The 27,843-nt window shown below is 37.7% G+C and overlaps 1 protein-coding gene across 3 annotated transcripts in view; it reads left to right on the plus strand.

The window, feature by feature from the left end:
* The window catches only part of LOC117600812 (dystrophin, isoforms A/C/F/G/H), a 346,950-nt gene that overhangs the window by 116,901 nt on the left and 202,206 nt on the right, over positions 1-27,843 (plus strand). For all 3 annotated transcript variants that reach the window (XM_034316725.2, XM_034316729.2, XM_076692879.1), the window contains 3 exons: positions 6,525-6,736; positions 7,968-8,122; positions 8,719-8,908. In XM_034316725.2, coding sequence (XP_034172616.2) covers positions 6,525-6,736; positions 7,968-8,122; positions 8,719-8,908 — 557 coding nt within the window. The remainder of the gene's footprint in view (positions 1-6,524; positions 6,737-7,967; positions 8,123-8,718; positions 8,909-27,843) is intronic.

The following is a 27,843-nucleotide window of genomic DNA, read 5'->3' on the forward strand; positions in this document are numbered from 1 at the left end:
ACGACGGGGACGGGGGTTATACCTGTCACCGAGACAAGAGAAAAACGGCCCAAAGAGAAGACTAGACGGAATTGGATCGCCATTTTAATTGGCTCTGGCTCGTCCCATGGCACGGTCACGTTCCTTCTGTAGACCGCGTTTCCACCGGGAACGGACACTTTCTATGCAAATCGATGCGAAAGCTAAGGAGCTTCTCGGCTACACGCTTTTCTTGTATGCTCAGCCTGTTGTTCGACACGGGCATCTTAATGCGCCCCGCTGTTGGCGCAAATATTTCGCTGTTGTGCTTACGTTAACGAGGTGTCGGCACGGTTTAACCTTTCAGACGTAGCGTCATGCAAATCGTGTGTAAATAAGGATCGCTCTGAGCTGCTCGGTTGCCTTCATTTTGTCGCGAAAATTGAACGCATTCGTGCCCTTTGTTTCGTCCGCGTTAGATTTCACCTAACTCTCGCATATCGGATGGCTGATCTCGAAACATCAAGCCTGACGTGACTTAGTGACGTAATTGTACTGTTTTTTGTATCTCGAACATTATAAATAATTAGTACCTTAATATACGAGATTAAAAGCTCCAAGAATTCTGGAACGGCGGATGGAGAGGTCCCCAATTCCGCCTCTGTTGTTATTTTCAATGAAATGGAAAAACACTGATTAAATTACTTCTCAAACTCCAACTTCTGTTATTTTGATAATACAATGTGCAGTATTTCTGTCGCTTTTTCTCTATAAATGCAGAGAGTTATTTAATTTTCGAAAATTCTAAAATGGTCAAGGTTCATAAAGAATAAATTCATCCATGCTTCGAAAGGATTATTTATTTCGGTCTTTTGTCTGAACACCGATGGAAGGCGGGGGAGGAGTTGATTCATCTCGTTGCCATTTTACGATCTAATCGTATTAAAACCAACTGAAAGTTCCCAGGGTCTCTTCTCTTTGTCGTTGCTCTGTGAATCGTCTCTGATTCTTGGGAAATCCGTCGGCACACACTGTTTCTACGAATTTACGCGTTCATAGGCTAAATTCATACTCTGTGCAGACTGTGTGCCGAGTTTAACCTCGTTTGAGTTTGTCTTAAGTTCCTTCACACTCGCGTTTGTACACCATCAGGATGGATATTTTCAACACTCTTGGGACATGAATCATCGCTGCTTTAATTCATGCTTTTCGAAGAAGAGAAAACAGCTTTTCTGTGCTGGGACAGCTTTATTCCGATCAGGTTTCATTTCTGGATCTTAATTTTCATTTAGAAGTTAAATAATTCTTGATAGAGTAATTCTGTAATTAAAGAAAGAGCTGACAGAAATAAAAAGAATTCATTCATAAATTATTTAGGAAGCTGTCGGAGGTTATGCAAATTGGATATTTCATTTAAATAAATTCTTGTTAATTGCTCTTCTCAATCGTGGATGGTTAAAATATGCACAAAGCTGGCAATCGAATTCGAGTCGTCGAAAGGGACATCAAATTTGCCTTCGTTTTTTTTCTCTCTCTTTCTCGATTTCCATTCATTTGAATCGAGGTCCCCAAAATCGATCGTAATTTGCAAACAATTTGCACGAATCGCTGGGTAATTTCAGCGAGTTTTACGACGAAGTGGTTTGATCGATCAATCATACTGTGTGAGAGGAAAAAAAGGATCAGCTGCCAATTTTAAACACGAAAGAGATGACATTATTTCCCGAATGCTCGAATTGCAACTATTAGTATCAATTAAAGCAATTGTACGTTTTCAAAAAATTTTTCTCTCCAAATGTTCCTGGGATTTCACACGAATAATTAAGTTAATTTCCACGTCCCATGTGGGATATTGGAAAAATGATTTATATACTGGAAATACGAAACAAAAGATAAAATTGATAAATAGGCTTGAACGAAATTAAATTCGCTTGTAACTCTTAATTGCTTCCAACTATAATCGATGTTAATTAACTTTGCTATTCAAATTTATATTTTGTCAAATTAAGATTTGCCTCTAATTAAAAGTATTGTTCAAAGTACTGTTTAAATTCATTTTCATTTATTGCAAGGAATGAGCAGTCTGAAAATTTAGACCGTGATTTGCAGTTCAGATTATAAAACTCTTTAACTTAATTACGAATGGTATGATAAACGGTGATGTTTAAAAGCGACTGCTTCGACACGCGTAGTAAAACTTGGTCGACGAGCGATTTCCAGCAACAGGGAAACTTTTAATTTCTCTGCAAGCATTGTTGCGCCTCGTTCGAGGTGCATCGTTTCCCTCCGCTTTCCCGTTTTATTCGACGATCCTTTGCGAACCTCTCGGCCTTGTAACGTGCCGCGATAATAAGGTTCGCGTAACGAGTTTCCGAGCGTGTGAGCGTGTTTGCTTAATGAAATTCCGTGTGGAACGTGTGCGGGAGTAGTTCGACGCGTTTGAAACCGCAGGGACCCGCGCGAAACTCGCGACCCACGATCGAACTTGCTCGTTTAACACTCTGTTTACACGATCGTTCGACCTATCGATTGTTGTTCGAAAATCCGCCTCTCTTCCTGTTGCTTCACGCCGTCGATCTTTGTACTCAGGATACGAAACAATTTTCCAATATCAAAAAGAAATATAAATTTTGAAAGATGAAAAGTCTGATTTAAAAGTATAAAAATGAGCATACAGTGATTAAATAATAATTGTTATTATACCGTGGATTAATTAACTTTTCTAATATTCTTCTTCATACGTTCCCCAGTCTATCATACACTTTTTCTTTTAATTTCCATACGATGGTTCCTCGAAAAACTATTTTAAATCTGCTCCGAATGTAAGCTCGTGTTCGCACGTATCTCGCGTGAAGTTTTCACGAGGAGAGGAGCGCAAACGGTCTTGCGAACGAGCAACCCATACTCCGAAGCGCTTTGCGGCCAGGCACACACGTGGGAGTCGTTAATCTCTTTATTATCCGCCTTCCAGGGGCAGATACGAAAGAAAAGTTGGCGTGGAAAGAGAAAGAGAGTGGACGGCTGACGTATGTACCTTTTTGAAACGGTTATGAAGAGGATTCGCGCGCGAGTCGGGTCGAAAATGTCTACCTTTAGCACTCGTATCACGTATCGCGGCTTCACTTCAATGTTTCCTTGTATATTTCTTTGTTCGCTGGTATTTCGTCGAAAGAAAGCTGTGGTCCGGTAATGGAAAGGAGAATCTAGCGGAAGAGCCGTTGTCTTCGAGTCGTCTGGCTGCAAAGTTTATCGGGGATTCCATTTCGTCAGGTGTAAAGTTTCGTTCCTCGAGTTCTCTGCGCTCGTCTCTCTCTCTATTTCGTTTCAACTCTTCTAATGGTCAGAGTTTTGTTTCACAGTCGGACCGGAGTTATTTTTATCGCTTTGGTTGTAAAACAAAAATTCGAGAAGCTAATGAGTTTCGAGTCGAAGTTTCTTCAACACCTGCGGCAATAAACACTTTTTAGTACCTTCAGGTGTCCGAAGAGAGTAACCTTTGTTTAGTGGGATTAAAAGTTTTTTATTACACAAATTTATTCGATTAGATGGTTCAGATTTTATATTAGTCCACGAAGGAATGTACGGAATTCCTAGTATTATTTTTCTTCGTTAACCAGGCTCGCATTTTCCTTCAAGTTTAATTGAAGTTTCTCCCAGGAGGTGGTCGTTCTAAGTTCGCCCAGCGAACGTTAGAATTTTAACCAGTGAACTTCTTCAATTTCTCGATTCCCAGTGGCTCGAAAAACCACTCGAACACTCCGACTGACTCTGTTTACACTCCAGCCAGAGATATCGAACGGACATAGTGGAAAAGAGAAATGACGTCGTCGGGAAAGTCGGAACGCGATTCTGCTATCCTTGATTCGTGGGATGACTTTCTTTATTTGCACGGGTGTTCGGATAGCGGTATCTTTAAATTCGGGAACAACGGCTCGTGTAACTTTCTTCTCTAACTTAGTTCACGTTCGAAGGTAATCCACTTGGCCAAGGGTCTGTGGAAAGCTTTCGACGAGGCTATTTAACGAGATTGAGACCAACTCGAAACATGACTGCCATTTCAAATATACTTGTAACTTGTTTCTCTTTTATAATTGCAATTAGTTAGTTAGTCAATGCATCGATAAAAATTTATCAGGATTTTCATATTAAAAAGCTATTATTTCTTCCATTTGATCATCTTACTCCAAAATGTAACAGTTGCACTTCGAGACACTGTTAAAGAGCATCCATTTGCCTGAGGCTACTGAATACCCTTTCTTTGATTTTTGATTCAGTGAAATGTAATATTGTTCAACATGAAACGCTACGTTCTACGCCCGAAGCAACTATTTCATAGTCTGAATATCGTTCTACCTTGATCCGGAGAGATTTCTACAGAATTTTCGCTCGGGTAGATATACTTCGTACGTACATGGTAGCTCGTTAAATGCTCCGTTGTCCTGGAGGAATATCTTGATCGTTAACTGTGGTTACGCACCACTCCAGAGAATATCTGGTGGTCAATAGTTCGATTGGCACGTGGTGTTAGTTGTATATCTTGATTAAACATCGTTAATGATTTGGTGTCTGTAATTGGGCCATAATTAAACTATGATGATTTCTGTTATAATTACTTAAAAATATAATGAATCTCAAATCCCATGAATCAAGGTGCTCGACTACTCCAACTGATATAATCATCTTACAAATTAAAAAGAAAAATTAATTAATCTTTCTCTTTTGCTGGATGCATCAGCAAAAGTAATTTTCTCGCAGACAGGTGGTAAAGAATAATGATCGCAGTGCATTCGCACGTAATCGGAAGCATATGCTACATCGTCGGACTGATATAATCCGACTAGCCACGCATGGCAGACTAATGTCACGAAGTTAAGAGGGCCACCAGTCGTACGGGACGTAATACTACGTGAGCTCGAATCCCGGGACCGGAAGTAAAGTGGCTTGATCTATCACCCCGAGTCTGTAAAGGGGCACCGAGCGAAAGGCGAGGAGGTTGTCTCCCGCTGGCTGCACTCAATGACTTATTACAAGAGCAATTCGCTCTCATCGACCCCTGCACGAGGGTGTGCCCCTTCTAAGCTCGCGTCAGAAGCGTGACAAGTGTTCGACGGGACATTAAAGATGGCACGTACACTCTTCAAACTCAGTGAAAAATCTTAAGATCGTTGATTAATTCTAATGTGTCCACTTTATATTTCTCTATATCTCAGAAATTGATTTATATTAAAATTTTCAAAACATCGGGGTTGTAAAATTAATATTCATTTTATTATTTTCCCTAAAACAAGCGATTGAATTTATCAAGGGACACGTGTCTATTGAAAATATAGCGAGATAAAGCTTATTCCATGTTGTTTTCGTTCAAACTTCGCTGCTGTTTGCCGACACCCTGTTGCGAAACGGGGATGCACACGCGTGGTATTATCAAAGGTACACGTAACCGAGTTGTACACGCGTGGAAATTTGGTTGTTACACGGATGTTGAAACGTTGCCAGTGCTTTACGCCTGCTTTCCCAGCTGTGCCCTAAGCTGCTCCAGCTTGGACACTTTCCAGCTGATTCCTCGCGCCTGCCGCGAATTTCAACATGGGCTTCCGCTTCTAGAGAAGTGCTTCTTGAAACGGTGAACACGTGCCAGTGGCCCGTTTCTTCCTGTTCGATTAACGAGCTTTCGCAAACGCTTAGTGAACATGTCTCTGCTGCTTGTATCGATGGATTTTATCTGCAGTTATTTCAACAGAAAGAAAGACATCGATCGTGCGATTCATGGTTTTATTTAAAACCTCTTTCATTCTATTTATTCATCGAAAGAGAACAAGGTGATTCTTGTGACTGAAACGATCTATTAATTGGAATGCATTTTAAACAGCTTTACGATACGTTTATTTATTCATACGGATCCTGTTTCAAGTATTGGAAAGATGAAAGAACGAGCTTGGATAGATTTTCAAATAATTTTTTTTTTAATTTGAGAGACAGAATCTTAGGCGATCATCAGCTGTGATTTTACAAGAAATTAGGTTAAACTAATTTTGAGAAAACAAAATTGTAAAAACACGGTTGGATTATCTAGCAAAAATAACAAACATATTAGAACTGAGATTCTTGATAGTGAAAAGAGGAAAATGAAATTATTATCCATAAACATTTATTTCCCCATCAGTTTCACAGTTTATGATTTTTTAACAAGTCAATTTATCGTTACCCATCGATCCTCCCCTGATGCACTCTACTACCCTATAGGGAAACAATAAACAACTGGCTCCTCCGCGTAAGCGCATAAATCATCGGCCGTCATGAAAAACGTCCGCTATCTCTATCACCGATCTTCATCGAAGACAGTACGTTTCAATTCGATTCAGAGACATTAATCAATCTCCAGTTTATCATCGAACACTACTTCACTGTTTTGTATCAGTTCTGACAGCTGATAGGGTGAATAATTACGATCCTGAAATTTTCTGAAAAAATAATCATTGTTTCTGAACCCATAAACTTGCTTTGTCGTTGACTGAAGTGTCATTTTGCGACCCATAATTATGTTGTAAAATGATTTGCTGTTGCAGTTACGAAGCTGAGGGAGCACTGGGACGAGATGAACTCAAAAATGATGCAAAGGAAGACGGAGTTGGACGCGATGCTCGGTGACAGCCAGAGATACGAAGCGAAGAGGAACGAGGTGGAGGTATGGTTGGCGCGAATGGAAACTCGGCTGGAGAAAATGCGGGCCGTGGGCCACACAGCCGACGTTCTCGAAGCTCAGCTACGGGAACAAAAGGTATGCTGGCATTTTTCTCCCTTTCTTCTTCCTGGAACTTTTGCATTAACCCCGCGAACCAAGCTCGGGGCTCGTTCTCTTTATTCGTTTCTCACCCGTCAATGCTTGTATTAAGCGGAAAGTAGGCGATTCTGGTCGAGAGTTAAACCACGTTTCATGAGATTGGAAGTTTGATAAATGATCGGCTGACCCCAGAAATTCCTGTAACCTTTTGCGCTATGAGCATATTTTATTAGATTGTCAGATTTATCTTAAAAAGTTTCAAAGTGGTAGTTTGAAAATTTCTAAATAAAGACATTCCCTTTAAAGAATTTGTAAAAAGCAACATATTTCCGTAATTATTTAATTACAGAAACATTTCCAGCATTCAGATGGTATCTCCGTTTGTTTGCTATTTCCGTGTACTCGAAAACTTCTACCCTTAAAAACACCCCCATAATATAGGCACACACGTGCCGAGGTGTTAAACACTCTAGCGCACGCACTCATTTCCTCGAGTGCTGACTTCCTGCCGCTGAAAAATGCCCCCTCTGTGGTATTAAATATTACCCGCCAATTTTTCCAATAATCTTGTAATCTAATTACACCGTCGGAAAATTACAAATAAAAGCAAATAAAATTTCTCGTAGAATCCAGTCTCCCGTGTAACTGCGAAAATAATAGATATAAAAGAAATATCCACGAGATATAATGTCCGTGGGGAGACTCGAAGTTCGTTATGGCTTCACTCACGATTAAAGAGAAGCAACGGATCGGTATTCATCCAGTAGCTACTAACCTCTTTTTCACCGACTTTTCATCGTCCCTTTGTGTAGTAGAATAACGTGGATCTTTGAGAGAAAAATATTGCCGACCAGGGAGGTAAAAGAAACGAGCAAAGTTCCAATCAACGCTAGATCGTAGTATAGTGTACATTACAGGGTAGGTACTTTGTTTACATTCAAAAGAGACGAACGAGATATTCATGGAATAATTTATTTCGACGAGGTCGGTGTATCTTCAGGATTCAGGCTTTTCTTGCTAGAGTTTCGCATCGATCCTCGTGGTTACTTCGTCAAATGTTGTCTTTTCTCTGTATCGAATTGTAAGGAATTATAGTGAGATTGTTAAGAAAGAAGTTGATTTATTGATCGAAAACGTTTTTCTAGTGATCAGAAAGCTTTTAACTCTTTGAAAATGGTCGAGTTATTTTGACCCATCATTAATGACTTAATTTTAATTATGCTTGCAGTCATTCCATGCTGAACTGCACCAATACAAGCATCAGATCGAACTGTTCAATCAACTGACACAGAAATTAATTGCCATTTACCAAGAGGATGATACAACTCGTGTAAAGAAAATGACTGAAACTATTAATCAGAGATACAACAATTTGAACACCAGGTAAGTCAAACATTAAAAACTTTAATTTTGATTTTCTTTTACTTGTATCAATTCTAAGAAAGTTTAACACGTTGATTATCACATCATTTATATATGAATGGAACCTAAATTTCCATAGGAATCCATCACTCATCTTATTAAAAACATTTTTATTTATCTAATTAGAAATGTTCATATTAGATGCTTGAAATTATGCATAGAAGATATAATTAAACATTGTAACAATAATAGATAACGTTCGTGAAGAATAAAAATAATGCTTTATAAAAACTTTTAAAACAAAAGGATGAATTGATTGCTATATCGTTCATTTAATAGAAAATTAGATGAATTAACACAGTTAATTACATTGTACATTAATTTACTAATAATATTTAATAATAATTGATATCTTTTAAATATTTAAGTCTATCAATTCTTATATTTTTTTATTAAAATTGTACTTCTTTTCAAAATTAGAAACATAAAATAATATAGAAAAGGTTTAACGTAGCAGTCGCAGTCGTGTTAATCGCTTTTTTAGAATTAATTGCAACAATTTAAATGTGTGTGGGTTTCGCGGTTGCGTGACATTATGCCTGTTCGATCGGTCTCAGCATCATCAATCGTGGAAAACTGTTGCATTCCGAGATGAACTCCCTCCACAACTTCGACCGGTCCCTGGACAAGTTCTTGGCTTGGTTGAGCGAAGCTGAGTCCTCGATGGAAGGATTGGAAGCGGAAGCTGATCGACTAGGTGGACGACGGGACCAGGGTGCTCTCAGACGACCGCAACATCAGCTTAAGGTAAGTCTTATTTTTCTTCAAGCAAATCGATCAATCATTTTTATCATTTGTCTCCTTGTGCTTCATTAAGTTCCAATTAATAACAGATCAGGCGAGCACATTTTCAATATCTTATCGAAATTTTGTCTTAACGTAGCTTTCAATTTTTGTTAATATATTTCAAGCGAAATCGTGGGAATTTATATAAATTTAAGAAGCGTAGTTTAAATTCAAAGATTTATCTCTCGTCGCGCGTCTCGTTCCATATTTCTCGAGATATCTCGAGTTTTGCAAAATTTATCATTCGTGTTACGAGTGAAAACGATTCCCCGCGAATCAACACGTCTCGATCGTAAACAAGATGGACACGATTCAAGAGCGACGAGCTCGTAACATTCTTCGAGATGTTATAACGGTTGTGGTCTGGACAGAAAACCAGATCTGTATAGGTCACGTGTTGAGTACGTACGGAAGGTTTTACGGTTTCGATTGATCGCCATAAAAGTGTGTCGATGCTGTTCTTCTATCGGTACATCCATTAAAAGGAAGATGCATTGATACCGTCCATCAGCTTCTATTTCTGTATTATTTCCCATAGGAACCTAAAATCTCATCTATGAAAACCAATAATAATCGAATCGTTTGGTTTTCTTTTTCATCGAACAAAAATATTTTGCAAAGATATTTGCAAGTTTCTCATTAGTTTTTATTCAAATCATTTCATTACATTAATCACGTCTTTATATTTTTTTTCGTATCGTTCTCTATAAAAGATAATTGTAGAGAATAATGATAAAATTTCCATTTGGTGATAATTACGCGACGAGGTTCCGCGAATGATTTTCAACGAATCAGGTTATTTAAATAATCCTCTCGATGATGAGCAGATTAAACGGCTCGCAGTAACGAATTCATGACGATGATCAGGAACGGAATCCGTACGGCCGCGTTTTGTTTACAGTTCCGTGTAACTGATGAACCGGTCGCGGGGTCAAATTGATATTGCAGCAGGACCGTCTATTGCGCCATTTCGATGAAATTAATCCACGACCTGTGTGTCCTTCGTGACCATCCACGATTCTGGGAAATTAGCTTATAATATTGTTTGCCGGTCTGTATATTAGCATAATTAGCTGCTTTTATTCTTTTTCGCGCAGTTTCGCTCAGTGGTGTTGATTCGTTTTCAATTTTCCAAAGGCCATTTATTGGTTATTACAAATTCTTTTGCAAATTTATTGAGAGATCATAAATTTCATAAATAGATGAACCTTCAACACCAAAAACGAGCATTTCTGCGTTACGATAGTAATTAATGAGTGCGCTAGTGTCATTGATTATTCCATAAACAGTAGGATAACTGATTGGAATCAACCGCTCGATAAATCCCAGAATCGAATACGAAAGGTAAAATCGCGACCACCGATTCCACGGTGTCCAACCAATTGTCCAATAATAGCAACCGTTGAGAATCAATGTTATTTGTCCTGTAGCCTGATTATATTTTCATGCTGCAACATGTAATAGTTGACCCAATCACATTTTTCATTTGATTTCTTGATTTCTTCATTTTGAAAATTGCTTTCTCGATTCTAAACATCTCAACATTCAACTCCGTAATATTGTATTCCTTTATCATGAAATGTCCGAGTTACGTTTGTAATTAAGAGTATCGAAAACTTAGTATCGGCAATTTATCGATGATGGTATTAGTATATTTTCAAAGCAATCAGTCGGAATTGAGCATGCTTTGAAGCAGCAAAGTTCGTTAACTCGGTGTACGGTTCAAAATGTTGCGGTTGCAACTGCAGTCGTCGTTATAGTGCAGCACTCATTGCAACAGGAATTAATTCCGAACAATGTTTCGAAGCTTCTTGCAGTTCAGGTTCAAATGCGGTCTCTGTCTCTCCAATCACGAATGAATTGTATATTTAGCGTTAATCGAGCTGTTAATTAAAATAATTAATTATTTTCTCCACTTGGTGGAACGTCAAGCCAGTCAAAGGTTACTTTATATGTAATCCTTTTTCAAAAATCGCTTTTATCAAAACTTTATAAGGGTGTTCAGAAAATTATTTTGGTAGATAGCGTGTGACGTACGCAGCGCATCAGGGTTCTCTCATTTTCACGGCTGCACACAGGTGAAACAGGGCGTGCACCGCAAATTACGGTGACTAATGCCACCTGGACAGCTGCTTCCACTCATTAAACTTCGAGGTGGGAGCCACGTTATCGATTGGCATTCGTAAAAACAACTTGCTTCAGCTTCATCGTTTACCTTAAGTGGAAATGACGAGTTAACACGTTCGATAAAATATAAATTCGCGTACAAAAACAAATATATCTTTTTTTATTTAAAAAATTATTTAGTAATCTAACTGTTCCTAATGTGAAATACCATGTTTCTGATGATTTCCTTTTAATTAATGGAATAAAATTCATTTTAGTGGCAATCAAAGTGTTAACAAGTTAAATCCATTGTTCTTCTCTGGGAGCAGTGAACGGTATCCTTGCATTGATTAAAAATTCCGAATAATTTCACTGGAATCCCATTGGTCAGAAATTGAATTTCCAACGCCGGAGTGTAGAATGGCGATGTTCTGGCACGCCACAAACACGTTCACGCTCGAATTATCGAACTATCGGTATTCTTGAATGCAACGAGCTGGTAATGCTAGCAGCAACGCGATTCTACTAATGACTCATGAACCTAGCTCGTTTGGAACGTAACTTCCGCTTATATTGGCTGTTCCATGGTGAAAGGTCAATATCTTGATGGCTGATATTATCGACACGTTACAAGAAGCAAAGTTCATAGGGTTCCCAATTTTTGGCTGTTAAAAATACAGAGAATTATTGGAGAATAATGGGCTCTTATATTATTAGATTAAATTTTAATTAATAATCGTCCTCTTTTAATATCTTTTCCATTTCCAAATTCTGAATAATATTCATATCGTCTTTAGAAAAATGACACGCTGATTGTCACAATTACCTTGCAGTGTTCTATCTTATCGTTTCTCAAACTGTTGACCTATTTTCCTGAAACACCCAGTGTAGCATCTCCATCTTTCGTGAGGCACATCCGGCGGAATTCGTAATACCTCCATCCGTGACGGTGTACGGTAGTCAGTGTGCATGAATTGCGATTTGTCGGGCTCGAGTTATGGCTCACCGATATTGGATCGTGGCTAGAATTACTTGAAATCGAAATAGGACGAACTGGGCTCGTTTGATGCGTTCCCCACGGGGCTGAGAATAAATACGCCCGCGGAGATTGCGACGCGATTCTTTTACGATATTAATATTTACGTATAGATGTTCTCGACCATATGAGACCGAACTTTGAGTTATTTTATCCTTTCTCATTTAATTCTAATTTTTTTTTCCTAGAGAAATATTTTAATTATTATTTAGAAGGAAATATTTGGATCTGCTTTTTATTAATCGAATTTTGCAAAAATTAGAATTAGAATCAAATATAAATAGTATTAGAATTCATTCTTTTATATCAGATAGTTTGAATCATCAAAGGTTAAATTGAATATTTCCTCAAGCAGTAGAGCGACAAATTTGTTAGGATAGAATATTCCTTGTTAATTATAAATCGCATTTCTCCTCTATAATCCACACCTGTTCCTCTTCGATCCAGCCGGAAGTGGGTCAGAAATTTCCGTGATGAGCAAAGTGTTGTCCAGCTTCTTCATCGTGGCCAAAGTTCGATGCCTTTACAAACCGTTTACACGGAAAGTAGAGTTCATCGATCGGCAAAGCAACGGGAGTTGCTTAGGTGACCTGAACTTTTGTTTCGCCTCTGGTTGAACAAAGAGAAGAGGCGATAGGAGCTGCTGTCCCTAGTCTCATATTCATGGTAAACATAGCGTAGGCCGCTTCGTTAAATCAAGCCTACCGTGGCTAATCCGCTTTAACGCAATTTCACTTGGTTTTTTCAACGAACCCACCGGGAACCTCTGTTCTCGGGGATGCGCCGGCTAGAACGGCACCCTTCCTCACCAAATGGGATGTACAAAATTGCAGCCGACCAGGACAACGAGTTTCGCTTGGCGACACCGTATAACAACGTAACCGGTCTTTTCACACGGTCAATTTCTACCCTTCGTTGCGTTCGATGAAAATTTTTCCTATAGAACAGAGTGGAGATTGAAATTGAAACTGACGGAGAAAAATTGTTTTGTGAAACTGTGAATAGTGGATCAAATACTTTGTTGATATAATATATCATCTAGAATTTCAATTTAATTTACAATTTCTTTGCATTCTCTTAGATATTATTCTGTTCAAAATTTGAATTTTGACGATTATCTGTCTTTTTATTGAAAAATCGCGACCAAGAAAAGTAATTCAGTCGGTTGGAAATAAATTCTGGAAAACGTAGTATTCTCTTGAAGCGATTATGGTGGTCTAATCTCCTAATGGATGCACTTCGCGTGTACTAGCAATCCAATATTTGTTCGCATAATTTATTCGGTTGAAAACCTGGCAAAGTATCTGCGTTATTTTTAAATTAAATGTTTCATGTGATAAAAGTGTTTATCTGAGTTTAGTATTCTTTCGCGTGCAGAAGAGGTTCTCGTTAAGTTGATTGAATCAATATTGTGTGCACCGTGACCTAAACCAGCTCTTATTTTATTCTTACCCAGTGACGTAATTCTTTGAAGCAAACTGATATGATAACAGAAGATTATAATTTGAAATTATAAATAATATTAGCATTGATATTGCGCATTTTATTATGTTATATTTACAGTATAATTTTTGCTTCAAATAAAAATATTGATTCAATCAACGACCAATGTGTAATCAATAATGGGTATCATTCAATTCGTAAAAACAAATAAACGTTTCTATGGATAAACGAGTAGCGAGCAGTAAATAATAGAGGAATTTGAATAACAAATTAATACACAGCAAACAAGGGTAGTTATTTGTTATTTATATTTCAATGAAATCTCAAATAACAGCTAATATTGATCATTCTTCAAAACGAAAAAAAAGAATGTTTTCAAAAATAAAATTAACCTATATTTACACAAAATTTTATTATTTTCATCTTTTTTATTTTTTTTTTTTTTTAATTGAATTAATTGAACCCGTTAGCTGCAGAGCGTTCTGAAAAGAACCCCTATAAAATTAAATGAGCTAATTAAAGATAAAGAGTCAGTTTTAGCCTCGCAATGGTACGTACCCTTTAATTTATAATCTACTCTCGACGCTATCGAAATTTTCCACATCCGTCCGAAAACTTCCATCCGGCCGTCATCGTTCAACGTCAGCCGTGATGAATATGTCCATGTATATTCATCTTGGAAAGTTTCGTCTAAAAAGTTCTGTTTAACCGTGTTGTACAGATGGTGCAAAAGGGAACGGGAAAAGTTGAACTTTTTCGAGGGCCACGGTCACGAAAAGGCGAAAGAATCGGCGAACCGAGTTAGCCACTTTCCCTTTTTCTTCTTCGCCTCCCTTTCTCCCTTTAAATGCCGTCGAACGATCGATAGAGCGCGTTTTCCGCGCGCGGTCGACCGCGCCGACGATAATATTCCTCCGCTCCTAATAGCCGTTATTCCATTATGGCAACGGGTACTTCGCGTACCCGTTGGGAGAGCCTTTCCTACGCTCGTTGAAATTCCGCTTCCCGTGGCCTGAAAAGACAACGCGTAACGGGAATTTATCAGAGAGGATGCAACGCCTACGAAACGTGCTCTTAAATCACCGCCCGGAATTCTTTTCTTTTTTCTCTACTTAGAAATTACTCGTTCCTGGATTTTTTTCAGGAGATATTTGTTTCTTGGAAATCTCTGTTTAATATTTTACAAGTTAGGTTCCTGAGAAAATAAAATTAATCACTTACGAAAGAGATGTTTGCGTCACCGCGAGGAATCCCCGCGCTCAACAGAAAAGCTGCTTAAAAGAAGGAGGGAAAAAATGTCGTGCGTGTCGTTGAACAAGTCCCCTAAGCGGTCATTATCCGCTTGGCGATTACACGACGAGCTGGATTCGAAACATTAATTCAGCCGGTGAACGCGAGCGTCAGCCGATAAACGCACTGGAAACGCCTATCCGCTCGGACACGCCTGGCACCGTCGGGGGTGGCTGGCGACTCGTTAGACGCACTTTGTCGAGCCACGGGCGTTTTTTTTTTTTTAATTGCCAACCGGGCGCTGTTCTTAATGCATTTTCGTTGAGTGGCTAACAAAGTTTGTCGAACGAGCGAAGCGAGACTGAACGTCTGCGAAGCTAAAGGGAAAAAGTGCAGCGACGAAGAGAACTGTATACACATTGCGCGATTATGCAAAACAACTGTAAAGAAATAGCTTGGAATTTTTTTTTCTGCAGAGAGAAATAAGCTTTCTGATATATACCATTTATCTTTGTAAACTTTTGTTTTTATTATTTTATTTTATTTTTGTAATTTTAAATTCATATGATGTAAATTTTATTTTACATCGATTTCATGGGATCGAATGAAATTATTTTAATATGCAATGATTAGATAGTTTCGAACTGGATTCAGAAAAATATCGTCCGAGCTTGTGCGTGGTGAAAATACAATACGGAAGTCGTAAACGTGATGGCGTGCAGGGAAAGGGCGGAAAGAAAGAATGTCGTAAAAAGCGGATATAAAGGCGAGGCTCGCAACGGGGTGGCGGCTGCAGGCAAGTTTCTCCATTAAGGGGTGAAATTCGAGAGGCGGGTGTTCGACACGGGCACATCTTCTGCCCAACCCTTGAAACACCGACGATAAATGGGACGCGGGGAATCGATTCGAGTATCAAGGTGATTTTCTCTACCTTTTTCTTTATTTTTCCCTGTTCGTTCTGCATATGGCACGCTCGTGCCTCTAATATTTCTTGAGTCTTAGGGTGGTTCGGTTTGAAATGGGTTCCGTATCGATGGAGGTTCTTGATTATTTGTGAAGGCTTTTGATATGCATTGTTGTTCAAGGGAATAAATTGTTTGGAACCTCCCTCGTGTATAACGTTGTATAGGGTGATGGGAAATTGGGGTTGGAGTTGCTGGAGGTGATTGGATAGGTAGATGGGGTATAAAAAGGTTTCTGTAAATAAATATAGTTTTCCGGGATCTGTTGTTAAGAAATTGCAGTCAATATTTATTTTTATTTTTTCAAGAATGCACGAACAAATAATAAACAAATTTATATAAATTTTCAGCAATTGCTACTACGAAATTTTTCAATTGAAATGTGGAAATTTAACAGGAGTTTTACTTTATTTCTTATTTAAAAAGAGAATAACATTTTTAAAAATGTTTCTTGGATACATCCCCTTTATTTTCTTCAATAGGCAGTGCACCTCCGTCTACGTACCAACCACTATTTCATACAGTTTTTCCAGCCCCCTTAGGAACTTAGATGGTTCGTATAATGTAACGAGGAAGGGGTTGTTTGCGATCGAAACAGTACGCGCATGCGCTCTCCGCTTCTTCAGAGGGCGGTAGTCTACGATATTCCTAAAATTTCGAGGTCGGTAATGTAGGAGGGATGATTCCCTTCGTAGAGGGTAGTTTTCGAGATCAGGAATTCTTTCTTACCAACAGTGATCCTGTGCAGATATTTACCCTCTGGTTCCTAGATACAAAAGGGTAGCTCTGTATGAAATTTTCATCACCAGTCGATACCGGAAGTGACTGAGGGTATTCTAGTTTCCTGTTACATTCTGATATTTACTCGTTGACCCTATGTTAGTATTGTTAAGAACTTCGTTACCTTTCTGAAGCTAACCAACTGTATTATTATCAGTTGCTTGGTACACAATTTTGATAATTATTTTTGTTACTAAAAAACATTTTAAGACAAAAATTAAAGCTATTACATTCATAGAAAAACTGAATTCTTTTTGTGTTGTAATATTTCCAATTATTATATTTTAATTATCTTTTGTAACATTTGCAATTACTGTGTTTTATCTTCATACTTTATTTTATCATTTCTACCATTTATCTCTATATTTTTCTATGATCCATCATTTTAGAATTTTATTTTACAAAAATTAGCTATATTGTCACAGTTTATCGGTGACTTTTTAAAGACCGCTGGGTAAAAGAATATGTAACGATTTATGGATAATCGAAATTGCATCGTTTCACTGCCACTCTCAATATTGTCGCTGCAGCCACACCCTACCACCTTCATTGTTTCGGAAAACCAATCTCGTAATAATTCCGGAATTCGAAGCGCGCAATAACTTTCCTTGTCAACGATAAATCCTCGATCGTGCGAATCGTTGTCTCGTTCGTTAGTATAGATAGCTGTTCGATAAGTGACGCTTTCTTGTGGAATTTAATTTGTTCGAGATCATAGAAAAATGGACCTCGTTAGAACTTGCTTGCTACTTATTAAACTACATATTGAACCTTATAGTAATCACCATTTATTAAAATTTTATCAGATAATTAAATTTAAGTTTTTACTCTTTTATTGCAATGTCTGTTGTACTATAATCACATTCACCCTTTTTCCTTAGTCCCTATAAAAAAATTATCAAAACCCCTGGAACATTTATTCTCGGATTAGCGATATCATATTTGTAGATCCTTTTTCACGAGTCTCGAATACAAAAGCATTGTTTTCATTAGTGACACTTGTTTCTTTTTGCGGTTCTATTCTTGGATCGCGCAGCTTTAAAATCCCTTTATCTCGGACCCGTAATTTCGCGATTTTATTTCAAACTTAATTCGAAACTCGTTACGCTTGTAATCGAGCTTATTTCACGGTAACTTTGAAAGCGGATACATCGGCGAGATCAGGGCAGGGGTAAATTGATATGAATATTAAACCGTTCCTTGATGAAATAATGAAGTAATAATTCACCGAGAGAGAAGGGAGGGAAAAAATGCATTTTTTAAAGGGTTGGTCGGCAACCTTTTTTCTCCCTGCTGTATAATGAGAGGAGCGTTCGTGAACTCCGAGGTTGGTGTAGGTGTGTGTTTACTGAAATTATACATGAGAAAATTAGTTTCGTCGAATTTACTAAGTGAGCGGTCACGGTTCGTACGGATAATGTTTATTTTCTCTAATTACTTATGTAATCACGTCGTGGAGGAAACGCTTTTAATCAGCACACTTTGTGGTCATGGCGAATTACACCGGTAATTAAACGATCATTTGCAAATTGTTTTCTCATTTTGTGAATTTGATCGATTCATTTTTATTGGTTTAGAATATTCTTGTTAAATAACGTAGAATATCTTTGAAATCAAAATATAAATTAAGAAAATAATTTTAATTTATTTTTAGACGGGGTGTTACAAAATTGTGATTTGATAGTATAACTATGTAAAACATGAGAATAATGAATTAAGAGGAACCTTTGAATTATTCCCTGTAGATCTACATTTAGATTCCTTACCTACGTTAAAATAGCAAACAATGGGTCTTCTGTTTTTACAGCGTTTACATACAATTACACTTCGAAAGCCATAGATGTTAGAACATTTTCATTTCCATATTAAGAGAGCAAAATTTAGCTTCTCGTTTTCATAATATTTATTTAACAGATTATCTATCGCTCGTTAATTATTGCAACCTCGTAGTATGCATTTAATTTTCAAATAAAATGATTTTTCAACAATGTATACAAGACTATCGTGGTGTCTATAAGTGGTCAGGTATAACTGTTTATGCCTATTATAAAATGATAGCTACGTTCTCAATATTTTGTGAAATTCAACATTGTATGCTTTCTATAGAGGTTTCAAGAGGCGGATACGTTTTGGCATTTCCTAGTCGCTTTTATATTTTCTTTCGATACGAAGTAATGCTTTCGGCATTCTCAATATTACATTTCTCCTCTCTGCTGATCCTTAACGGAAGATTTTTCGAATATTGCACTGTCTGCTGTTCGAGAATAATTCAAGGGGTTAAAGGTATACGAATGCTCTTGTATACTTCTTCCTATGCGTTTTCGTCTGTGGAGAGTTGTTTTCCATTCTCCATATTATTCTTTAAACGCTGTTTTAGAATATTACATGATTTTTCAGATTCTTGAAACAGTCTTAAAAGATGAACGTGTCTTTTTTTCTAATCCCCCAATTATTATCATTTCTTAAGAAATATGCATTCAAGAATTAAAAAATAGTTTGCAACGAATTATTAAAAAAAGAAAATAAATTCTTTTCTGTCTAAACAAGCAACGCGAGGTACTTTCACCTCTGTTGGTGCATCGTATTTTTGGTAGCTCTCCAAAAATGTTACCCGAGTAAGAGCATCATCAGCGAGTCAGCTCAAAAAGAATTTTTTTTTTCACCTGCTTGGTGCGAAAGGGGTAAATGAAATTGGACGACAAAGGTGCAGGATCGCATGGGACGCAGTTCTCTAACACGAGAAACAGGTTGTACGCGTTCTTTGAAACGTCAACATTTTCAATTCCTCTGGCGATTCTGGTGGCTCAGAAGATAAGGAATTGCAGAAAAATCGTGGCGAAAAAAAAAACCTCGTCTGAATGTGGACGCTGACGTGTCCCGAAGGATCATCCTTCTTCCCGGTTGTACTTTTCTTTTTCACGTATTTTCAAACGTTGCATATAGATTGGTCTATGTAATTTCCTTGGACGAATAAATATTGCTGGATTTCCTTCTTTATTCTCATCCGTTATTCACCGGGAAAAACGGATTACAGAGGGGCGAAAACGGTTTATAGGGTGGAAAATATTATCATCCGGAATGGTGATTTCAGAATGCCGAGGGAATTACGTGCGAAACGGGGTAAACTTTGTAACGCACTTTCGAAACTTGAACAATTTAAGTAGAGCCAGCTGGCGACGTGTTATTGCTTACAGTCCCTTCATTAAATCACGGCCGACTTGGTTGTTTCGAAATTATTAAGTTTACATTGGATTCACACTTGCACGATGCTACTCTACTGTGTAAGTCGAAAGTTTCAAGTAATTTAGGCAGCTCTTCGACACTTTCAGTTTTGTTTTCCTAAAGGAAATATCGATTCGTGCGGCGTCTTTTTTAATTGGAAATTCCTGTTTCTTGAATTTCAATGCATAATTTTGTGAAAAAAGAACCCGTGGGGCCGGAAATTTAGTTGGCAACCTAATAGGAAGCGATTGGCCCACGAGTTTTCAAACTGTTTTGAATTTAAATGCAAATACCATTTTGCAAATACCATTTCGCTTGCAGATCAATTCGAGCTGACTCGCAATCATTCTTCCTGATCATTCCCATTTCCGTCAATCGTCATTTCGAAATGTCACTCGTTCCTGCACATCACATTTGCACCAACATTTCTTTATAAATTAAAATTGACAAGTGATTGAAATAAAATTAATTCTTTTTTAAAAATATTTTCTTTTCTCAAAATCTTGCAAAAGAAACAACTGAGGAGAATGCAAGTTTAATTAATTCATGTCGAGCCTGAATCTGCTTTTTTTCTTTATTTAAATTCTCTGTTGGAAAATCCCTGTAAGGACAACTACCGCAAGAGAAAGAGTGCAATGTTAGCTATCTATGGCAAGAAAAAGTGTCGCCGTCGTTGGCCAGTTACTGGATCCTGGGAAATAAGGAAGCGTGTAAAGAATAAGTAAAAGGAAGCAGTCTCGTTGAGAATGTGTATTAGCATACTTGCTTTTCCTGCAGAGTTCGCTCGGAAACTTCTTTCCGTTGAATACGTTCTCGGATACCGGAAACTGAATCACCCTGTTTCACGTTACCCTCGATTTCGCATTGATTGAACGTCACTCGGTCTGGATATATTTTCAGTGTTAAAAAAAAAGCAAGATAAAGAACAGGTTGGTTCTTTCTGTTCGCTATTTTGCTTCTCTTACGAGTGCCTCGTAATGGGAGATCGTAAAACTCGACGGAAGTGCACGGGTTCTCTTAGTGGCTCTGCGATTGCAATTTTTTGTTTCAAACACTTTGGGGAGCTAAAAGAATCTCTTCTGTTTTAGTGATTTTGATGAATTTATTAACAAAAATTGGAAATTCATTTGTAGATTTACACTGTTATTGGGGATCGAATCTTTTTTAATAGATTAAATTTGGATATGGAATTCACCATCTAAATCAGTCATTTGAGATAATTTGGAGAGAAATTGGTACCTGGAATTCTATTCAGCAGCGGTCAGTGTCATTATTGTCATAATTCAGAGAAAATCAGGGTCGTAACTTTTGCTATCTCCAAAATCGAGAGTCCGGGCTATGATTCAGGAGACGGCGACACGATAGTATCAAGTCGACATTGCTCCGAGCTCGTAAACATTCACTGGAATGTCTTCATTCTCGGGCTAGTCGCGTCCCGTGATTCCTAGTCTCGACACTATTAGTCATGGGATTCCATCATCGTTGGTATTCCACTGCGTGACTTTGAAATCATTCATTTCGTACACTGGAAAATAATATTCCAAGAAATGGTGAGAAAATGTATAATAGAAAATGAATCATTTGAATTCTTAACTCAGATTTTCTATTTCCTGTTTCGAGTTACTATTCTATTATTAATAATTATTATTCTGAATTTGCAACATTGTCTTTTCTTAAATAATTTTATTCATAATGAAGCATATTTGCAAGTCGATGTAACAAGTTAATTAGAATTGACGAATAGAATTTTATTGTGTTTTCCATAAAAATCAATTATATTTCGTATCTGGGACGGAGATTCATAGAAGAAAAATCGCGTGTATCGATCCGTAATACTCGTAGAAGTTGCTGTTGCTGGCAGCGGAAACGGTGTTCCATTTTATCGGGGAGAAAAAGTTTAGCAAAGCTGGCACTGGTCTTTCTAGCCACACAGGCAAAAAGAACAAGGAAGTAGGGGGTTGTCCCACAGGAGAAACAGTCCCGTACACGTTCGTTCCATATTCTTGTATCAAACGAGCGTCCCGCTTCCTTTTTACGAATAAATTTCAGTCCACTTCTCTGTGACATAGCGTAAGCAATTATATGGCCCGTCCTTTGAAAGGGACAGTTTAGTAACATTTAGTATATCTTTCAATTGGAACAGCATCGAACACGTAACTGGATGTAATAAACCGATAAGATGAATCAAAGAGTAAGGGAAATTGTTTTAAATTGAAAATCTATGGAATTCTAATAATTAAAAGGAGCATGTATAGAGTTGCAGTAATTGAAACGAGAATTTAGAGTCCTAGTAATTAAAATGAGAATTTATGCTGTTCTGATAATTAAAATCAGAGTCTATAGAATTCTGATAATTAAAATGAGAAATATTTTGTATCCTATCGAAGCTTTTACTGTCACGTGAAAATTTATTTTGCACCCCTTCATCGATAGCCTAATTATTTGTAAAATTCAAACAACCTTTCCACGATTCAATTCGCGACACTGTTTCTCACAAATCACCGACGCACGTTTCGCTTGTATATCTAAAGATTCGACGAATTCATGAAGTTCCAGCTGTTAGTTTCAAAGAGAGAATCGAATCGCTGACGGCCCTCTCGAACGAGCGTTTCAATTTCCGTTCTCTTTTATGCGCGTCGAACTGGAATCTTTGTCATCCATCATCCCTTCAACATTGTCGAGGCCTTAAGCAAACGCCTTAAGGATTCTGCGGGTGTACTATGGGACTCTTCCACCTGCCAACTTACCATCAGAATATTAATGTTACTTTTAATATCCGTTTCAAAATATCACGAGATCCTCTTCTTAACTCCCTCTAACGAAACACGTAAATTATTGACTTATAAAATAACTTGGAAAGTTCACTTAAGACATAGCCCGTGATTGTTTTCAGTTATTTTCAATTCTTCTTTCAAATATAAATTATTACACTCGCAGTCTAACTAGTTTCGTGAAACACAGAGTAAAACGAAATGTCTATCATAAAAAGATTGACAGGTTACGAGTTTCAGTTGGTCGATCATTTCTTGATACATAAAAAGAAACATTCTCCAGCTATAACAATAGAGAATGGTTATGGGAGACCATTGAAATGTTTGCCAGGAATGAAGAATGCGAGAAACGCGTGTCTTATTTCGACGAGTCGAGAATAGCAGGTGAATTATTTCGTTGTGGAAATTGTAATTTTAAAGCATTTACTCAGCGCACGCTTTTTACATGCTTTTGAAGCTTGAAGGATACTTCAGAATGTTTTGGGACTGTTTGCGACATTGTTGGAGGTCTGAAATCTCTTGGAACGCTACGTAACATCGTGTAAACACTCGGAAAGCTTGGACACTCTGTGATATTGTACAATATTGTTTGCTCTTCGTGCGACATGATTTTAGCTTTGTTGTAATGTTACCGTAGTAGGTACTCTTAGATATTGGAAAACGATCCGTGAAATTGTTCATGCAAATACCTGTTAGTTTATCAATAATTATAATATCTGAAGTAATGTTGAAAATGTTTTAGAACATTCTAACAATTTTTCAAAATTGCCTCTAGATATTATTGATATTTTAGAAGGATTCTTAATATTTTTATAAATTCAAAATTTACTGTCACACGCACTAATACATTTGATAAATTTGAAATAAAAATAAAATTACAAAGTAATTCGAAGTTCGGTTTATCAAAAAGAATGTACGATAGAAGATCGAAATTACTGAGAACCTATAGAGAAAGGTGTTCGCGTTAAGCACGACGTAGATGAGAGAAAAAAGGGGAACGTCGAAGTTTCAAAGAAAATATTGAAAGCAGTCCCCAGTCGGCGGCTCCAAAGGCTTCGAGGCAGCGAGACGAATAACGAATCTCTGGGCACCATTAGTTTCGTATCGCAGACGATTGTCGATATCGAAGAGCCCGTTCGTTTTACGACGAGAACGAGGTTTGGGACGGGGGTGGGGAAAAAAAAGAGCGAGCGAGAAAGCATTCTGAAGAGGTTCCTACCTGGAAGTGAAGGAAAGAAGAAAAGCGGAGGAGGTATAGTGACGAAGGACACGGCTCAATGATGAACGGTCCAGAAATGGCAGCTTTGATGTCGAAATAATTGAGTTTATTCTTCTCGGTCTGTACAGATAAGACGGACACCCTTTTCTTCTTCTGTGACGAAGTTTTTAATGGTAGCCGTTGTTCGGACTTGTTTTCTGAAACTTTAAAACTTTCCTTGTGGTTTGATTATATTCTTGTAAAATGATGGACGATGGTTTTCATAGAATGAATAAAATAAATTGTAAATGTAAAATGAAATTTTTTAAGAAAATTTATTTTAAAAATAAGAGAACTACTTCTCTTTGAATATTTTGATGACTTTTATTATTTTTCTATGTTCGGGTGTGTTTATTATTATTGCAAGGGTATCCTTCGATGGGTTAATCGTTAGTCTTTCCATGTAGAAGGGATGTTTCGATCAAGTATGATTTGAAAGCGAAACGAGAGAGAAACGTTTTTCACGTACGATATTGCCTCCTTTCCCATCCAGAAACGATCAATGGTATACTGGCAGTCTTGATTCGTGAGCAGGAGTTTCCATCCGCAATTCCTGCCAGTGGGCAGCTTCTAAAAACCGAGGCCACCTGCCGGACAGACTAATTTATCTCTCGCACGAGGTTTAAAGCCTTTCCGTCGTTTATCTTGCCGACGACGACTGCCGTGGATCCACCACTCGCTTTTTCCCTCGTTTACCCGTTATCTCTATCCTCCTCGATCCCCCTGTTCCGTGCTTTTTCTCTCTCGCTTTCCGTCTTGTTCCATTCTGTCGAGCTTTAAATTGAAAAACACTTCCTCTTCGTTGGGATACCTCCCTCGCGAGGTTGCCTCCACCCCGACGAAATATATTCGTCTAGAAACTCTTGTGTTTCATGGATGTTTTGAAAGTTTCCTTTACGCCTGGGACGGCATCGTTATGGTTTACCATGGTCTCAAGTCTTGACATGGATGAAGCAAATCTTTAAACGATGATTGACGGCTTACAATTCTTTGTATGGGAACAGATTTAACTGGCTTTCTTGTTCATGGTGAAAATTTATCGTTTTGTAATAATAAACCGGACTGTGAGTGATAAAAGTAATTATAAATTAAAATTATGTATTTTAGATGGGAGCATTTTACTCTGTAATTTATTGAGATATTCTAAATTGGCGGAAACGTTTAATTTTGTAGAATTATTCTGGGAAAGTTTATTCAGTTTCACGTGGAAACTCTGATTATTCTGACTATTCTAGTATTCAGCTTGATAAACACTCTTCCTGTATAAATTTGTAGGGTGAATCAAATTACTTTCTGTTAACTAATGGCAATTAAATTGGGCTTCAATTGATAGTAATTAAAATTGAATAACACCTTGTCATAATTTTCTTGCTACTTCCTTATTTTGGATAAACTCTGTCAATACTTTATTAATATTTCAGTTTCTATTTCTAATTTCATATGGAATAATTTAATTATTAAAAGAAAAATAGTTACTTAAATTACTCTTCGTCGTCCATACTTGTAAAAAGTCGAGTTATCGTGGAATTGTACGAAACCATCGGGGTCGTTTTTGATTTAATTCACAGGCGACAAAATCAGGTCAGCGGTGATTTAATTGGCCGTTCACGACGGCTTCATTAAAATTCAGAAATACCGTGAATTCGAGTCGCGAACCGATGAATTCCATACCCGTTCAAGAATTGATTACCTCCTGGCTACTAGCGCACCGGTTACATTTTCATTTTCGAACTATCGACATTTCCCCTTGGAACATTGAATCGCGAAAGATATTTCACGTTTTTGCGGGCATTTTTAATTTGTCAGAGAAAATTTATGACATCTCTGTCGTGGACAGAGGTGTCAGCCAATTTCTGTAGCTTCTACAATGCTTCAAATCAAACCTAGAAATTTTTTCAATGACATCTGGGAAATTAATTTGTATCTTCTTCAACCTTTCTTGTCCAAGACAAGAAAGAAAGGAAAAAACCTTAGTCTTTTTTGCGATAATACTACTAAAGCGAGGTTAATTGAATGAACGATGAAGATAAGAATTTTTCATCGCTGGAAAATTGGTTTTCTAGAAGATGGGACTTAGAGATCCCATGGGGCACTTAGCAATTAATTGTGCGACAGTGCTTTGGAGGATTTCGTTTATAAAGAATAAAAGTGCAGTAATTAAAGAAAAATCCTAACAATATAGTTGCCAGACAATGGTAAAAGTTCTGACAAAGGTCTGTTGCCCTGAAAAAAGGAATCGGAACAACGAATCAAGAGGTCAGATGAGCTGTCAAATCAGCGATCCAACGAAACTGTCAGCTGTGAGCGGAACAATCACGCGAATATCGATGAAACGGGCTTAGCTTTGTAACTGCGCTCGCGCAGATAACGCCACGTTCCTTTTTACCTGCCTGGTCTCTTGTTATTTCGGTTTTAGCCGGTGTCCGGTGCGTACCGTTCGCGTACCACACGAAATCCCCGGATTTTTCGCTTGGTTCACCGACGAAACGAAATTCCCTCTCTTTTTGCTCGGTTTTGTTTCCGTTCGACGAAGCTGGTTCGACATGTGTCTTCCTCGTTCCACGGTATTCAATTAAACGACTTCGAAGTATTCGATACCACACGAAATTGGCGTTATTTTCGTCTAGCTGATGTTCGTTAGGTTTTCCAATATTTTGTTAACACTTTCGTTATGCTCACTGTACACGAAAAATTAATTATAAATAATATTTATGAACGTTACTATAACCCTGTAGTTTACTAAAGTTTGGAATATTTGAGCAAAGAATCAATCTATATAAGAAAAATATATAATTGCAGTTAAAAATGCATCCTTGTTGCACTTATGAAAAGTGCATTTTTGTTGCACTTACAAAAAAAGTGAAATCGTAGGAAAATACATCTAATAATTTAGAAATGATAAATTGAATCATTACATGAAAAGATTAATTAGATACTTCAGCATTTAAACGAGTAAAGAATGCTTATTTTAGATTCTAAGTAGTATACTCCGCGCTTGGTCAGACGGCGTAGCGTATATTTCATTCATTTCTACTTGAAACTTCCATTTCTCCCCTTAGTAATGAAACAGATGATTCATTCTCTGTATGGTGCTAATAACCACAGTATAATTAATTAAAATTTTCTTTTGAAAGCAATTTTCCTTTCCACCTCGAACTTGTACATTCACTAAAGCATCATAAAACATATCGGCTGACGTAATTTCGCTAGTTCCCATTTGCGCTTCAAATTAAACGATAGAAGATCCACGAGGGAATTGCAGTCTTCTCCAGTTGTGCGGTAGAAAATCTTATATCTGGAGTTTATGTCGGATACGGATGACATGTTTGTGTGAAACCGATCGCCACGAAGGAAATGAAAAATTCCAAACGAGATTTGTGCCTCGACCAGCGTCCTCCTTATCCGACGTGAATCTACGCCCGGAATTTATGCAGGACCCGAATCCCGACGTAGAAAACTGATAGAAAAATTCGTTTACCGTGCTTCCATGCCGGACCGTCCGACTTGGATAACACTGTGTTTCGACGTGTCTGACCACGAGGCTCGTTCTACTTAAAACGTTTAACCCGCTTCGGACGAACAGACACGTCGGTAACTTCATTGCGGGAATCGAATGGAAGCAGAGATTCAATTGTTCCATGGGGTAAGATAGACGAGTTAACGCGAATAGAATTCTCTACGACTCATTATGCGATCTGGGGTTAAATTGGTATTCATAGGAAAATTACCTCGGTACTGGCTGTATAGTGAAGCTTCTACTCGTAACAGGGTATGTCGATATGGAGAATTATTTCCCTCTGTAAATTGAATCATTGTTTCCTGTATTAGAGATAATTTTTAATTTTAATATTTTTGTGCAGAAAATTTTGTGCAGTCTATTTCGTTTTATATTGTTATTCTTTTATTTGTTCCTCAATGAGATATAACATTAGAAATATCCTATAGGAGAGGAATGTACCCAACGATTCCATAATCTTTTTCTCAAACCATCCACCCTCTCTGTACTTCTTTTTCTCGCGATTTTTGAGGCTGTTACACGCGTTCCGGCTTGGGGTTTCAATGGTCCTCTCCGGGAAAAGGACGGTTGA

The sequence above is a fragment of the Osmia lignaria genome, chromosome 16, assembly GCF_051020975.1.
Source record: "Osmia lignaria lignaria isolate PbOS001 chromosome 16, iyOsmLign1, whole genome shotgun sequence".
Taxonomy (NCBI): domain Eukaryota; kingdom Metazoa; phylum Arthropoda; class Insecta; order Hymenoptera; family Megachilidae; genus Osmia; species Osmia lignaria.